This window comes from Chinchilla lanigera, unplaced genomic scaffold, assembly GCF_000276665.1.
Source record: "Chinchilla lanigera isolate Chin_1 unplaced genomic scaffold, ChiLan1.0 scaffold00044, whole genome shotgun sequence".
In the NCBI taxonomy this organism is placed as follows: Eukaryota; Metazoa; Chordata; class Mammalia; order Rodentia; family Chinchillidae; genus Chinchilla; species Chinchilla lanigera.
The window spans coordinates 7,923,230-7,935,708 of NW_004955445.1; the positions used below are offsets into that span (position 1 = coordinate 7,923,230).

At 57.7% G+C, this 12,479-nt stretch overlaps 1 protein-coding gene across 5 annotated transcripts; it reads right to left on the reverse strand.

Annotated features, from left to right (window-relative positions):
* Positions 1 to 7,574: 7,574 nt before the first annotated feature.
* On the reverse strand, positions 7,575 to 10,294 carry LOC106149392. Of its 5 annotated transcripts, XM_013518231.1 has the most exons (4): positions 9,506 to 10,294; positions 8,388 to 9,017; positions 8,098 to 8,297; positions 7,575 to 7,802 (listed from the first exon to the last, which is right to left on the reverse strand). In XM_013518231.1, exons 2-4 carry the CDS (start codon positions 9,010 to 9,012, stop codon positions 7,797 to 7,799), a joined length of 831 nt encoding a protein of 276 aa, XP_013373685.1. In that variant the 5' UTR covers positions 9,013 to 9,017; positions 9,506 to 10,294; the 3' UTR covers positions 7,575 to 7,796. The 5 variants fall into 5 exon arrangements, with proteins under 5 accessions (XP_013373685.1, XP_013373683.1, XP_013373686.1 ...); XM_013518229.1 differs by having other exon boundaries at positions 8,098 to 8,167; positions 8,388 to 9,519; XM_013518232.1 differs by having other exon boundaries at positions 8,098 to 8,171; positions 8,388 to 9,519.
* Positions 10,295 to 12,479: the final 2,185 nt, after the last annotated feature.

Sequence of the window (12,479 nt, forward strand, 5' to 3'; positions counted from 1 at the left end):
TTGCATAAACACCATTCACTTTTATAATCAGTTCCAAAACAACAGCTATTATATCCTCCATGGCCCCCTTTCTCTTCCTTGAGCACAGCAGGCATGCACGCACCCCAGGACCTTTGCACTTGCTGTGCCCCCTGCCTGGAATGCTCTTCCCTGGATATCTGCATGGCTCACCCTACGCTCCTTCAGGTCTCAAACTTCAGCTTCCCCTTAAAGTCTTGGCTGACCGACAATTTGGAAAGCAGCAAAGCCACCTGGTGTTCTCAATCCACCTCTCCTGCTTTATTTTTATTTACAGCACAGCCACCCATTAACCTTCCCCACATGCTCTCCTTTTACACTGCTTCGGGCCAGTGTGTTCGAGCCACCTGCAAAGGAGTTTCGGTCCATGTCGTTCTGGGCTGCAGCCCTAGTACCGGGGCTGTGCCCGGCGCAGAGCCGGTGCTGGTTCATACTGATGAATGACTGAATGAGCGAGTGAGCGAGTGAATGAATGAACATTTGCTATCGTTATCCCCCCACTTGAAAGCTGACCACTGGCTGGTGTGGTTTGAGGGCTACCTTAGAGTGCCTCAAAGTCAAGGCCCTTGGATGCTGTCTGGGGAGCAGAATGAGCGGGCCTGGAGCTGGCTGGGCTCAGGTATTTGTAGTTTGCACCTGTTGGGTTGGTCAGCGCTCAGGCTGGACACCGACACCAGCCCCCCCGCCGCTTTCCAGAGAGCTCCTCGGCCATCACACCGGAAGTTAGAGCCCCCCGACCACTGCCACACAGAGCAAAGCCTGTGTGCAATGGGGCCCCTTGCAGGACTGTCCCGGGAGCTGGCACACACATTGGCACACAGGGATGCACATGCCCCGCCTCCCCGCATGCACGCACGCACCTACCTCGCCGTCTAGACTCAAGGGCTCACACAGTTCAGTAAACGTGTGCATTTTGTTGCACACGCAGATGCTGCCCACACCCCCACAGTTGCATATAGGTGCACACGCACAGACACACACGCTCACATGCCTTCTCCACATTGCACCCTTGCTCGCCAGCCAGGCAGCCGCTCCCCGCACACCCCAGCCACATCCCCGGCAGACACCTGCGCCCTCCTGCCGGGCACAGCCCAGGGAGGGGTCCTTGGCCACGCCCGAGGCACGAGGACGGAGACCTGACCCCACGCACACCCCCCGCCTCCCCGCTCTGCCCCACCTGCTTCGTGATGCCCACGTCAGCCCCGACGGCGCTGCCGCAGGGCACGTCTGCCCAGCCGTCTGTCTCAGGCACCCGCCCACTTCCTCCCCATCTGCGGGCAGGTGGCCCTGCCGACATCAGGCGGTTTCAGGCCTGCCTGGCACCCAGAAGAGAGGAAGGAAGCAATCTGTCCCCACCGAGGGAAGCCAACTGGAGGAGCCCGGACGTGCCCGGTGGCTCCGTGACCCAGGTCCCCTGCAGCTGGCCTGCTGGGGCTCAGTGCTCACCCCTTCTCCTGTGGGGCAGCCTGGCCTGGGCTGGGAGCCATTTAAGAGGAACCGAGCGCTAGGAATGAACCCCACGGTGGCCAGCACCTCCCTGCCCTCCCTGAGGATGACAGCTCAGCACTCATGTCCACGGAGCACGAGTGTCGGCCAAGCTTGCTTCTAACTGTCCCATGGGTTCCTTCAGTCAGCCCCGGGGCACTCTGTCATCTTCTTTGTTTTACAAGCGGGGAAACTGAGACACAGAGGTGAGGGTCGGTCCAAGGAGGGTCTCTCTGGCCACAGGATACGTGGGACAATAACAAATATTTTTCTTTTCTTTTTTTTGGTACTGGGAATCAAACTCAGGACCTTGCACTTGCCAGGCAGGCGCCTATGCCGCTGAGCTATATTCCCAGCTCTTTTCTTTTTTAAAGCAAGCAGTATAAAGGCATCAGAATCGTAGATTGAGTTTGACGGATTCTGGCAGATGCCACTAAGAATCAAGCACTGAAGGAAGTGTTTCTAAGACCACGGTTCCCCATAGCCTCGTCAGAGCCCTCCCCCGCCAACCCAGCAACTGTTTAGCCTCTTGCTGTCACACAGGCTGGCCTGGTTCTGGGACCGTGCTTTTGCATCTCCCACGAGGCCTGCGGCATGCCGAGGTCACCGTGACTCCTGCTGCTGTGGGGTGGTGAGGCCGGGGAGCAGGCCCTGGAGCTCCCGGCTGCGGTGTGCACCCTTCCTGGTCCCGTTGCAGTCGCCAGCCTCTCTCCTTTGCAGACATAGGTCACCCAGCACTGTCCCTACCCCAGGGCTGGAAGAAACACGGGCTCGGGGAAGGTGGGTGAGAAGCTCTGAGACACACAGTGCCTGGCGAGACAGGACCTTGAGCAAGGGAGAAGGAAGGGCCCAGAGGCCTGGCCGACAGCCTTGACCTTGGGAAGCCGAGGCGAGTGACAGCAGTCTGTACTCTCTCCTGTCTCAGACGGGGAAGCTAAGGCACGAGGGAGCTGAGTCTCTTCTCCAGGGTCATGAGCTAGTGAGGGGCAAAGCCAACTAGACCCAGGAAGTCCAGCATGACAGTACTCTCTCGGCGCTGGACGATTCTGTACCACCGGGGCAGCTTCAGGTCTCGCCTGGCCTGCGGACTCTGGAGCTTTGTGTGGCCCCGGCCTGGGCAGCCCAGGAGCCGAGGGCCTGCTGTGGACATCAGGGCGGGAGGCCCAGGGCAGGGCTCTAGCCTCGGCCTCTGGATCCTGGCTGCGCTGCTCCCCTGCTGTGAGATTCCAACTGATCCCTTGACCACCCTGAGCGCCACTTCCTCCCCTGGGAAATCACAGACGGTGCAGAGGGCAGTGACAGCGGGCGGGCTGCCTGAGCTGAATGGGGAGTTACCAGCAACGCTTTATCTGCACTCTGCCACCAGGCTGGCGCTCCCATGGGGCTCTGACCAGCCTCGAAGCAGTGTGTGAAGCAGCCACCACCTCTGCAGAAGACTCTCTGGGCACACACGGCCCACTGGAACACCCCGCCACGCGGCCATGTACCTAGGGACAGCTCGGGCGCCGGGGGGCAGGGGGGCTATGTCCTGCTGTGGGTCCTGCTCTCTTTTAGGCTCTTCCCCTTATGAACAGCTCCTCTGTCTCCCTGGGTTCAGGCGGAAGCCTCCGCACCCTTGCTGGCGCTCTCTGCCTCCAGCCCCAAGTCCCCGAGTCCCTTCTACCGCCTCCATTGCTCTTGCAGCTGCACCCGGCTGAGTCACTGCCATGTTTGCTAAGATGACCGCAGTGACCTTTGCACTGTCACTCCCATACTGTCATCATCTTGTTACTGGAAGGCAGTCAGAGCTCATCCCCCTTCTGCTCGGCACCCTCCGGAGGCTCCCCCTGATGGTGCCCACTGGTCCTGCCCCCACCAAACTGGTCACTGCCTCTGACAAGTCCACACGGGCCTGCTGTGGCCTCAGGACCTTTGCTCTCGCCGCTCCTTCTGCCAGAGGTGATCCTGTCTCTTAGCTCTCTCAAGGCTCTTGCCCCGTTTGAGGCCATGTCCAGAGGCCTCCTTTGAATTAACAAGCCCCTCCTCCTTACCACTCTTGTCCCCTGCCTTCTCTCCCCAAACCACTTGACGCGCAGGGCTTTTAACGTGTGAACACCACTCTTGTCACAAGTTTTGAGCCGCTGCTCCTCATGCCCTACCGCAGGGCTGTCCCGGTGTTCCCAGGTGTCCCCGGCACCATCCTCAGCACCCTGGCTGGTCAGCATGCAAGCAGAGTATGTGTTTGTCCAATGTCAGGGGTCAGCAAGGGCCAGGTGACTCCCCAGGTCACCAGATTAGGACATGGAGCACAGGGCTTTGGACCCAAGGCTGCATCCTTCACCTCCATGGGCTGGTTCCAGGACAGTGGCCCTCGACGACAGCTGCTGCTGTCACGGGGTTCAGGGCCATGCCCCTGGCTTCCCCCTCTCTTCACAGAAGAGATTTGGGAGCAAAAGGAAGAAAGGTGGGCTGTGGCCTCCCGCAGTGGATGACTCATCACCCTGTGATGACAGGTGACATTCCACCTCGTCGCCAGGGGCCTTTGGCCGGAGATAAAGGGAGCTGGCTCTGGTCCTGGGAAGCCAAGGACACACAGGTGGGAGAGGTGGCCAGGCCCCTGCTGGCCCTGGGGTGTGCTTGTCTGGACTGCAGGGCTGCGAAGGGGAGCTGGACAGGCGGGGCAGGTGGCCTGGGCCAGAGCCTGCCTTCCGGTAAGACACTGGGACCTCGGGTCCTTCCCTGCAAAATGGACCCTCCCTAAGGGGTCGACACTCCTGCCTCCCTGTGGCCAGGTGGAGAGCCAGTCTGTTTTCCCCCAGTCAATCAGCAAACCCAACTCAGAAAGGAACATCGAGGAGCCCTGAAGACTCCAGTTGGGCGGGGTTGTGTCCAAGCTGGTTTATATTTTACTCTTTAGAAAAGTGACCAGGTATGATAGTGCACACCTGTAATCCCAGCACTCTGGGAGGCTGAGGCAGGAGGACTCCAAGTCACAAGCCCAGCCTGGACAGCTTACAGACTTACCATGACCCTGTCTCAAAATAAAAACAAAAACAGGGCTGGGGATATAGCTCAGAGAGAAGGTCCTGAGTTCAATCCCCAGTACCGGAGAAAAACCAAATGTCCAGCTCTATCAGTGACAGCTGCATGCGGTGGAGGTGCTGCACGTGTGTGCGCGCTGCATCTCGGGAACAACACTGGGCTGCAGGAAAACGTGGCAGGGCCTCCAGCACTCAGCACCCAGTGCAGGCCCACTGTGCTGTGGGCCCCGTTCAAGGGTGTCTGTCCCAGGACCGGCTTCCTGGCGCCCCACTCTGCCATGTGACTTTCAAACTCATGGCTGAGGAGGGCTTCGTCTCGGCCTGGTGTTTGTGCGCGGCTGGGCAGCAGGGCAGGGAAGGCGCAGTGCGTGCCGGCCGAGTCCCCTGCCCCTTTGGCTCAGGCTGTGGTGGCTCTCTCAGAGCCACGAGGCAGCCCCACCGCGGCCTCGGGTTGTGCAGGAGGCTGGGCGGTGACTGTTCTGTCGGGGAGCGTCGCACCATCCACAGCGGGGTACACAGAGGTGAGGAACAGGGGAGCGGGGGCAGGGGGTGCTCAGGTGCTGGTGTCATCTGCCCTGGATTTGTCCTAAGTCACATGAATAGACACATCCTGCTGCCTGGCCCTGGTGCAGCTGACTGGCCCCACCCGGTAACACGTGTGAGCTATGGCCTCGTCCAGACGGGATCCGCTGGGTGGTGTCTGAGCGCATGCGCACCAGGGTTTATGTACCTAATCCCACGTTCCGTGCGTATCTCTACAGACCTGGAACGGCCAGGCAGATGGTCACATGCATTTCAAAAGTTGGGAAATGTCCCCAGTCCCTGCCTTCGGGGCCTGGTCCCCACTCGCCAGCCCATACTGTCACCTAAACAATCCTTCCCCCATTGTGACACCGGAGCCAGCATTTCTCCCACTAAGTCAAAGCGGGGTCCCTTATCGCTATGTGTTGCTGTCTATATTTTCAGATGTTATGTGCCATTGTTTTCTACTGAGTTATATTTTTCTTTATCTTATTACTAGCCTTTTTTTTTTTTTTCTTCTTTGAGACAGAGTCTCGATATGCAGTTCAAGCTGGCCTGGAACTTACAGCAATTCTCCTGCCTCAGCCTCCTGAGTGCTGGGATTGCAGGTGGGTGCCACCACGCCCAGCTTATTAGCCTCTTCCTATTTGAGATACAAATACATTTTAAATTGACATTTACTGAGGTATAATTTATATACAACAATCAATGCCCGGGACATTTGGGATCAGATAATTATTCCCTGTGGCACCTAGAAGGGTCTCTGGCCTCTCCTCACTGGCTGGCGCGAGCAGCCCCTCCCCACTCACAAACAACAAGGCCCCTGGATGAGGCCCAAGGGCTCCTGCCTGAGAGACGCAGGCAGAGAGGCTCTGGCTCCCAGGGGACAGCGTGATAAGCTACCACAGCTCTGTCCTCCCAAGAAGGCCTAACTAGTGTGCTGTGTGTCTCACTCATTTGATCCTCTGAGCGGTCCTCCGCGGTGATTTACCATTTTGCAAGCGAAGAAGCAAACCGCCTTGGGACTGTTAGCTGCCTTGAGTCGCGGCTTGTGATTTGGGAGAGCAACCAGGCTAAAGCCACAATCTCTTTTTAAAAGCTTTTCCCTCAACACATTCTAGTAGGAAACCATAACTCCGTTCTTCTTTCCCTGGAAAACTGTTATTATGGTTGGTGGGAAATTTAGACCGGGCCCTGTTTCTTTGCACACAGCTAATGGCTTTGATTATATGTTTCTGGCTTCTTTATTCTGAGAAAGCCGGCCATTGGCTGGGCGGTGTAATCAAGTCATTTCTTAAGTAAACAACCATCTGGCACGGAGTCAGCTCCGCCATCCAGGGAAGGGGAAAATGAAACTGCTCCAGGCCCGGAAAGCGGTCAGCTCTGCAGCAGCAAGAGGCCGAGGGTTAACAGCTTGAGCTGAGCAAAGGGCTGGGGCTCAGCTGTATCAGGAGGCGGAAACTCAGGGTGGTTGTTAATGCGTTTGTTTCAAAAGCTGCTTCCTGATGTAATTCATGAACTGCTCGTCGGAATATCAGGCACATCCTTCGAAAGCACAAGAGGAAGGAAGGAAGGAAAGGAGGGAGGGAGAAAGCAAGAGAGGAAAGGAGAGAGGAAGAGAAACTTCTAGTCCTCTTAGAGTTGATAGCCTTTATATACAAAGAGTTCTCACAAAACAATAGGAAAAGGTAAAACCATCCATTCACAGAGAAGGTCAGCAACCTATGTGACAAGGTCCACTCTGCCAGTCAAGAAGGAAATGCAGATGACAGCTGCGGTGACGTCATTTCCCACCTATCAGCTTGGCCCTGGGGGGTGGGGCAGCAGATGCAGAGAGAGGTGACCTCTGCTGGGTCCCAGCTGGAGGCCGCCTTCAGCCCTCAGGGTGGCCTGGCAGAGGACACCGTTATGTTCAACAGCCCGGAGTTTTAAAGCAAGCTGGAAATGTAACTTTGGGGCACTCATGCCAACATCTCATAGGCGAGAGAGTCTCTGTGCGCGTGGGAATCCACTGTTGGGGGAAATATCCCAAGTTCCAGACTACAGAGGATTTGTGAAGTAAACCCATATAATGAAACCTAGAGTAAAAATGCACTAATTAAATACAAAACACTGTATTAAACTGCATTAAAAACAGCAAGATAGAGAGACGACCGTGATCTACCACAGGAAGCAAGTGAGCTTGCGCAGTGGTGTGCGCATGCGCACCCAGAGAGCTTTCTTACCGGAAGCACCAAGGGTTTATTTCTCGGTGGGAGGAGCTTGGGTCGCTGACATCTCTACTCATCCAGGTTTCTCATCCCTGGCCCTACTGGCGTTTGGGGTGAGACGGTTTTCTGTTGTGGGGATTGTTCTGGGCGCTGTCGGGTATTCAGCTGCATCCCGCCTCTGCCCACTAGATACCAGGCACACCCCATCCCCCGCTCTCAGCAACCAAAAATGTCTCCAGTTGTCACCACAGGTCTCTTGGGAAGAAAACCACCCTCGGTTGAGAACCACTATTTTAAATGCTTCCTTGCATTACTTAAATAGTTTTCCAACAAGCATGTATTGTTGTCAAAATCAGAAAAACAAACACTTAAAAAAATTCGGTAAATACTTTGGGCCCTTGAGAATTGGTCAGAAGAATCCAAGCAGAGAGCAGAGATCGGTCATCTCCTTCCGTTGACAGAAGGTTCTGGTGCGGTAGGTGCACATTCTAAGGGATTTTCCTCATGTGAACAGAATGAGGCTAGAATCGCTCTACGTGTTTTAACACTGTGAAGAAAACCAGCCAGAGGGGAAACAAATTTAGAACCAAGAAGTCTGCAGAGTTGGGTAAACAGAAAAGAGGAAAGGTGTGAGAGCCTGGATCAAGCCACGCCTGAAGCTCATCCTTCTGCTAGCATTCTGTTTATGTGTGCCAATAAATTCCCTTTATCCTGTAAGTCATTGTAAACTGAGTTTCTATTACTTTTGGCCAAAGCTAACTGATCCAACCTGATTAATGACAGGAACCCATCACAAACGTTTCTGTTTGTGTCATTTCAGCAAATAGGTACTGGACACTTACTGGGCTGGGCGCAGCGCTGGTCCTAAAGCAGCAGAGAGATGGAGGAGGAGTCTGGGCCTTTGAGGACTCACTGCCTGGGGGGCAGGGGTGGGGTGCTGAATAGGGAGTGATGGTGCAGCTGAGCATGAGGCTGGCTTGGGGGTGGGGCGAGGCGTCCCCTGGAGGGAGAGTGGCAGCAGGACTCTGGGACAGAGGGGCATCTGAGAGAGCACAGTGGGGGACACAAAGCCAGCTTTTCCTTTCGAGGGGAAAAACCAAGGTGCCCACAAAGTCCAGACCCGGTGACTAACATTCTGTCAGCCAGCTGCCATGGCAAAGGGCAAAGGAGCAGTTGGGCTCGCAGCCTTCAGGAAACACTTCATCCTCCCTGGATCCTCCGATGACTGTGGGCCATTTAGAGAGGTCATGGAAGGCAGCACTTGAGCTGAGAGTGAGGAGGAGTCGCTGGCGCTGCCTGGTGGGAAGAGGTTTCAACAGGCACGGCAGCCTCTGCAAAGGCCCTGTGGCAGGAAGGAGCATGAGAGGATGAAGCACTGCTGTGACTAGACCCTCTGATTTCACACTGTGCTCCACCCAGCCCACAGTGAGTCTTGCTATCCCCATTTTACAGATGGGAAAATCAAGGCACAAGGAAGCTAAGGGACCTGCCGAAGGACACAGGCAGGCAGTGGCAGAGATGGAATCCAGCCTGTGCTGTGTCATCACCTGGCCCATCACTCCTGGAGGGTCAGCAGCAGCTTTGGTGGGATGGGGTGTTTCCCGCTGGGGGAGCACAGCGGCTCTCCAAGTGTGGCCCAAGGACCCCTGTGGGTTCCCGGGACCCTTCCAAGGCTTTGCCCCGGATTCGTGTTTCTGCTGCCGCCTTCCCATGACGCCCATGTGAAGCAGGTGTTGGTGGCCATGTGCGTCCCACATTGCGGCTGCACCAGAAGGAGGGGCCCCGGCCGGTGCTGGTGAGAGGCTGCACTCCCGCCCCGGCCCAGCTGTGACACCAGCTGCCGCCACCGCCACAGCCCAAACACCCCACAGCATCGGGGCCGGCCCGGCTGCCACGTGAGGCTCATCCTAGGCCAGAGGGGACACCGGCCAGCGCCACACCCGCCACTCCGCTCACTGCCCTCTCCTACCTGGCAGTGTTTGGCTGTTACAGAAATATTATTGTGTATAATAAGTATAGTTCTGTCATCTGTTACATAAACGATGTCTATTGCATCGGATGCACTGCACTGTAATACTGTCGTGGGTTTATGGGTGTGTTTTATGAACCCCTCAGTTTAGGGTGCAGTACAAATACTCAGTGACACAGCCCACACATACGGAAGCTTCCTGGGAGCCTCCATAGGGTTCGGCTTTGTTTTGGTTTGGAGACAGGGTCCCACTGTGCAGCGCAGGCTGGCTTCAAACTCACTATGTAGCCCAGGCTGGCCTTGAACTCGTGGTGATGCTCCTCCTCAGCCTCTCGAGTGCTGGGATCACAGGCAGGAGCAGCTGCCCCCAGGGTCTTGCAAAGCAGCTCCCACCAAGCCTGGGCGCGGCCAAACACAGCACCCATGCAGTGGCGATGGGTGTCCGGGGAAAGCCAGCCTGCCGCAGGCAGTGTTTGGTGGCCCGGTGACCCTGAGTCCCGTGCCCTCGTCCACGTCCCTGCCCCAGTGGTTCAGCCTCACACCAGAGAGGCAAGCCCACGTGCCCCAGGCTGCACCGCAGGAAGGGACAGAGCTAGGACTCGAAGCAGCCCCCCTCCAGGCCCTGCCCTCTTGACCAGCACACCTTCCTGCTGAGAGGCTGTTTGTCCCCAAGGCCCCGGGCAGCCTTAGCCCACGCTGGGGGCTCAGACTCCAAGGCTGGAGCCAGGAGGATCAGATCCCAAGGGCCCCTCTCGTAGGCAGAGGCTGTGGTCTCCTTGCCCCAACTTTCCCAGGGAAGGACAGGGGCCGCGAGTGGGGTCTTCTAGGGCAACCCCTCATGCTCTTGGTGAGGCCCAGAACCAGGCCCAGAGAGGCCAAGAAATACCCAGAAGTCACACAGGGTGTCATAGGAGTACTGAGGCCACGCCTGAGGGAGCTTGCAGGAAGCAGAGGCCCTGGGTGGGCACAGAGCTGTCCCCACGGAGGGCTCTAGGGGCTCCTGGGCCACCTTGGTTACATCCAAGCTGTCACCACCATCAGTGCCAGGCGCTAAATGTCCCTCCAGCCTAGCCGTGTGCCCCTGCCACCCGCCCCCCGCTCTCCGGCTCCCAGCCCACCCACGGTTTCTTCTACACGCAGCCAGAGGGACCCCAATAAAACCCGTCACAAAGCATCCTCCCTCTGCCTACAACCCTCCGCGGCTCCCAGCGCAGGAAGAGCCGCGACCTCCTCCCCGTGGCGCGGGCCCTGCCTGGCGGCCCTGCCTAACTGCCCACCGGCCGGCACCTGCCCCGAGGACCTGCGCCATGGCCAGATGCATTGACTTGCAGTTTCTGGAGAGCCTCGGGCCTTTCCACCCCACCTCTTCTCTCTCCCTAGAGCCCTGGAACGCTGCTCCCACTAGTTTTTTTCTTCTTCTTTTTTAAAAATTGGGGTGATTTGAAGACAACACTATGCCACGGAACAACCACTGGTGAGCTCCTACCATCTTGTCGAGCGAAACTCTGCAGTGTCTGTAATGTTTTATCTAATAATTATTTTTTATAGTCACCTTCTAGATGTCACCTCCCCTGGCGAGCCCACCTGCGCCCCTGCTTCCGTGTTTTGGGTTGTCTCTTGGAGCAGCTGATGCCCTGGTGCTTTCCCGTGTCTGTGTGACCTGCCAGAGTACAGCGGGGGAGAGCCATGTCCGATTCTTTGTAGTGCATCTGGCACCTGCAGTGTGAACTCGGGGTGTGTTTGTTGAATGACTGACCAACCACGGGGAGAGAGGCAGAGAAGGGATAAGAGACTGTGAAATGTAGACCAGGCTCCTGCTCTGTGCCAGGCCCTGTGCCAGCTGCTGGGGACAGCAATGAACAGAGCAGACATAGAACCTGGTCTTGTGGAGCTGATGTCCCCAAAGATGATACCATCAGTCTCTAGCAAGAGGGCACAAGGCATGATGGGATCCCCCCAGAAGACACCTGACCACCCCCGGGTGGGGACAGGTCCTCGTGGGGACCTCAGCGGGGCCAGAGGACAGAGGCGCAGCAGGGTCGGAGCTTTCCATGGGCACACCTGGCATCTGGTGCTGGCAAACACCTGCTGCCCGTGCAAGGCTGAGAAACAGGCACAGGCGGGGCCGCTGGGGATGGGAGGAGCGGGAAGAGGGGCTGAGCGGCCTCGGGGCTTTGGACCAGGAGGGATGGTCCAGCCAAAGAGAGGAGTTAGGCAGGGAGGGCCTGGCTGACACACGGGACTCCTGGAAAGTGGGACTTCACCCTGGGGCACAGCAGAGACAGGCTGAACTCCAGCTCAGCCGGTGAGGAGTCAGCAAGGGCCTCCCAGAAGAGGTGGCATTTGAGCCTAGAAAGAGGCTGTCAGGTAATCTGGGTTGAAATCCAGGCACAGGGCACAGCAGGTGCAAAGGTCCTGAGGTGGGAACAGACACAAGAGGTCATGGGAACCCATAAGCAGCCTGCAGGGCAGAAGCATGGAGATTACAGGGAATACCATGCAAGGCCTCAGAAACCACGAGGATTGGGGGGCCATTGCAAGAGCAGTGGGGAGCGCCCTGGGCTTCACCAGGGGGGAAATCACTGGCTTGGGGCCCAGTGGGTCTCTGACCACGTGTGACGTGAGGGTCCTAGGCGGGGGCAGAAGCAGAGGTCCTGAGTGACAGGGCTGCGGCCAGGCGTTTGAGAGGTGCAGCCTCTGCCCTGGCTGGTTGGATGGGGCGCAAGGGACGGAGCACCGCAGAGCGGGCTTCTGGCTCCTGGGTCTTGGCTGCAGGTGGCTGCGGCTTCCTCTCCCCTCGTGGCTCCCAGGGCCTTGGCCCTGACATCCGCAGCTCCCAGCCCTTCCTGGCCCAGCTCGGGAGAAGGGACAGGACAGGCGCGGTTGGATTTTCCCAGAGCTGGGGCTTTGCCTCCAGCGGAGGAACCGTGCTCACACAGGCCTCTCCCTAACGTGACAAGGCCAGAGACACTCAGGTCCCATGGGCTGTGCTGGGCAGGGCAGCGGGCGGCCCTGGTGGTCCGGGGCTGGGTGCCAGTCCCGCCTCAGGCTCCGTTGGGCGCAGCGAGGCCGCCTCCCAAGGCGGGGGCCGACTTCCGTGGAAAATACCTGCACAGAGTTAGCGCCTGGCGGTCGGCGGTGAGCAGGATTTCGCTCTCATTTCTCACACAGCCATCCGAGGCTGCCCCCCTGACCCCCGGCCTCTCGGATGCCGCAGAGCCGGCTGCAGGGGGGCTCCCCGCTTCAGCAGACTGA

Bases quoted from the DNA above. Each gene is read 5' to 3' on its own strand.
- LOC106149392 (XM_013518228.1), bottom strand. From the start codon at position 9,129: ATGCTGTGGGGTGTTTGGGCTGTGGCGGTGGCGGCAGCTGGTGTCACA. The intron at 8,298-8,387 runs GTTAGTCACCGG...GTGCTCTCTCAG, and splicing joins TGGCAGCTGGCTGACAGAAT to ATGCCCCTCTGTCCCAGAGT.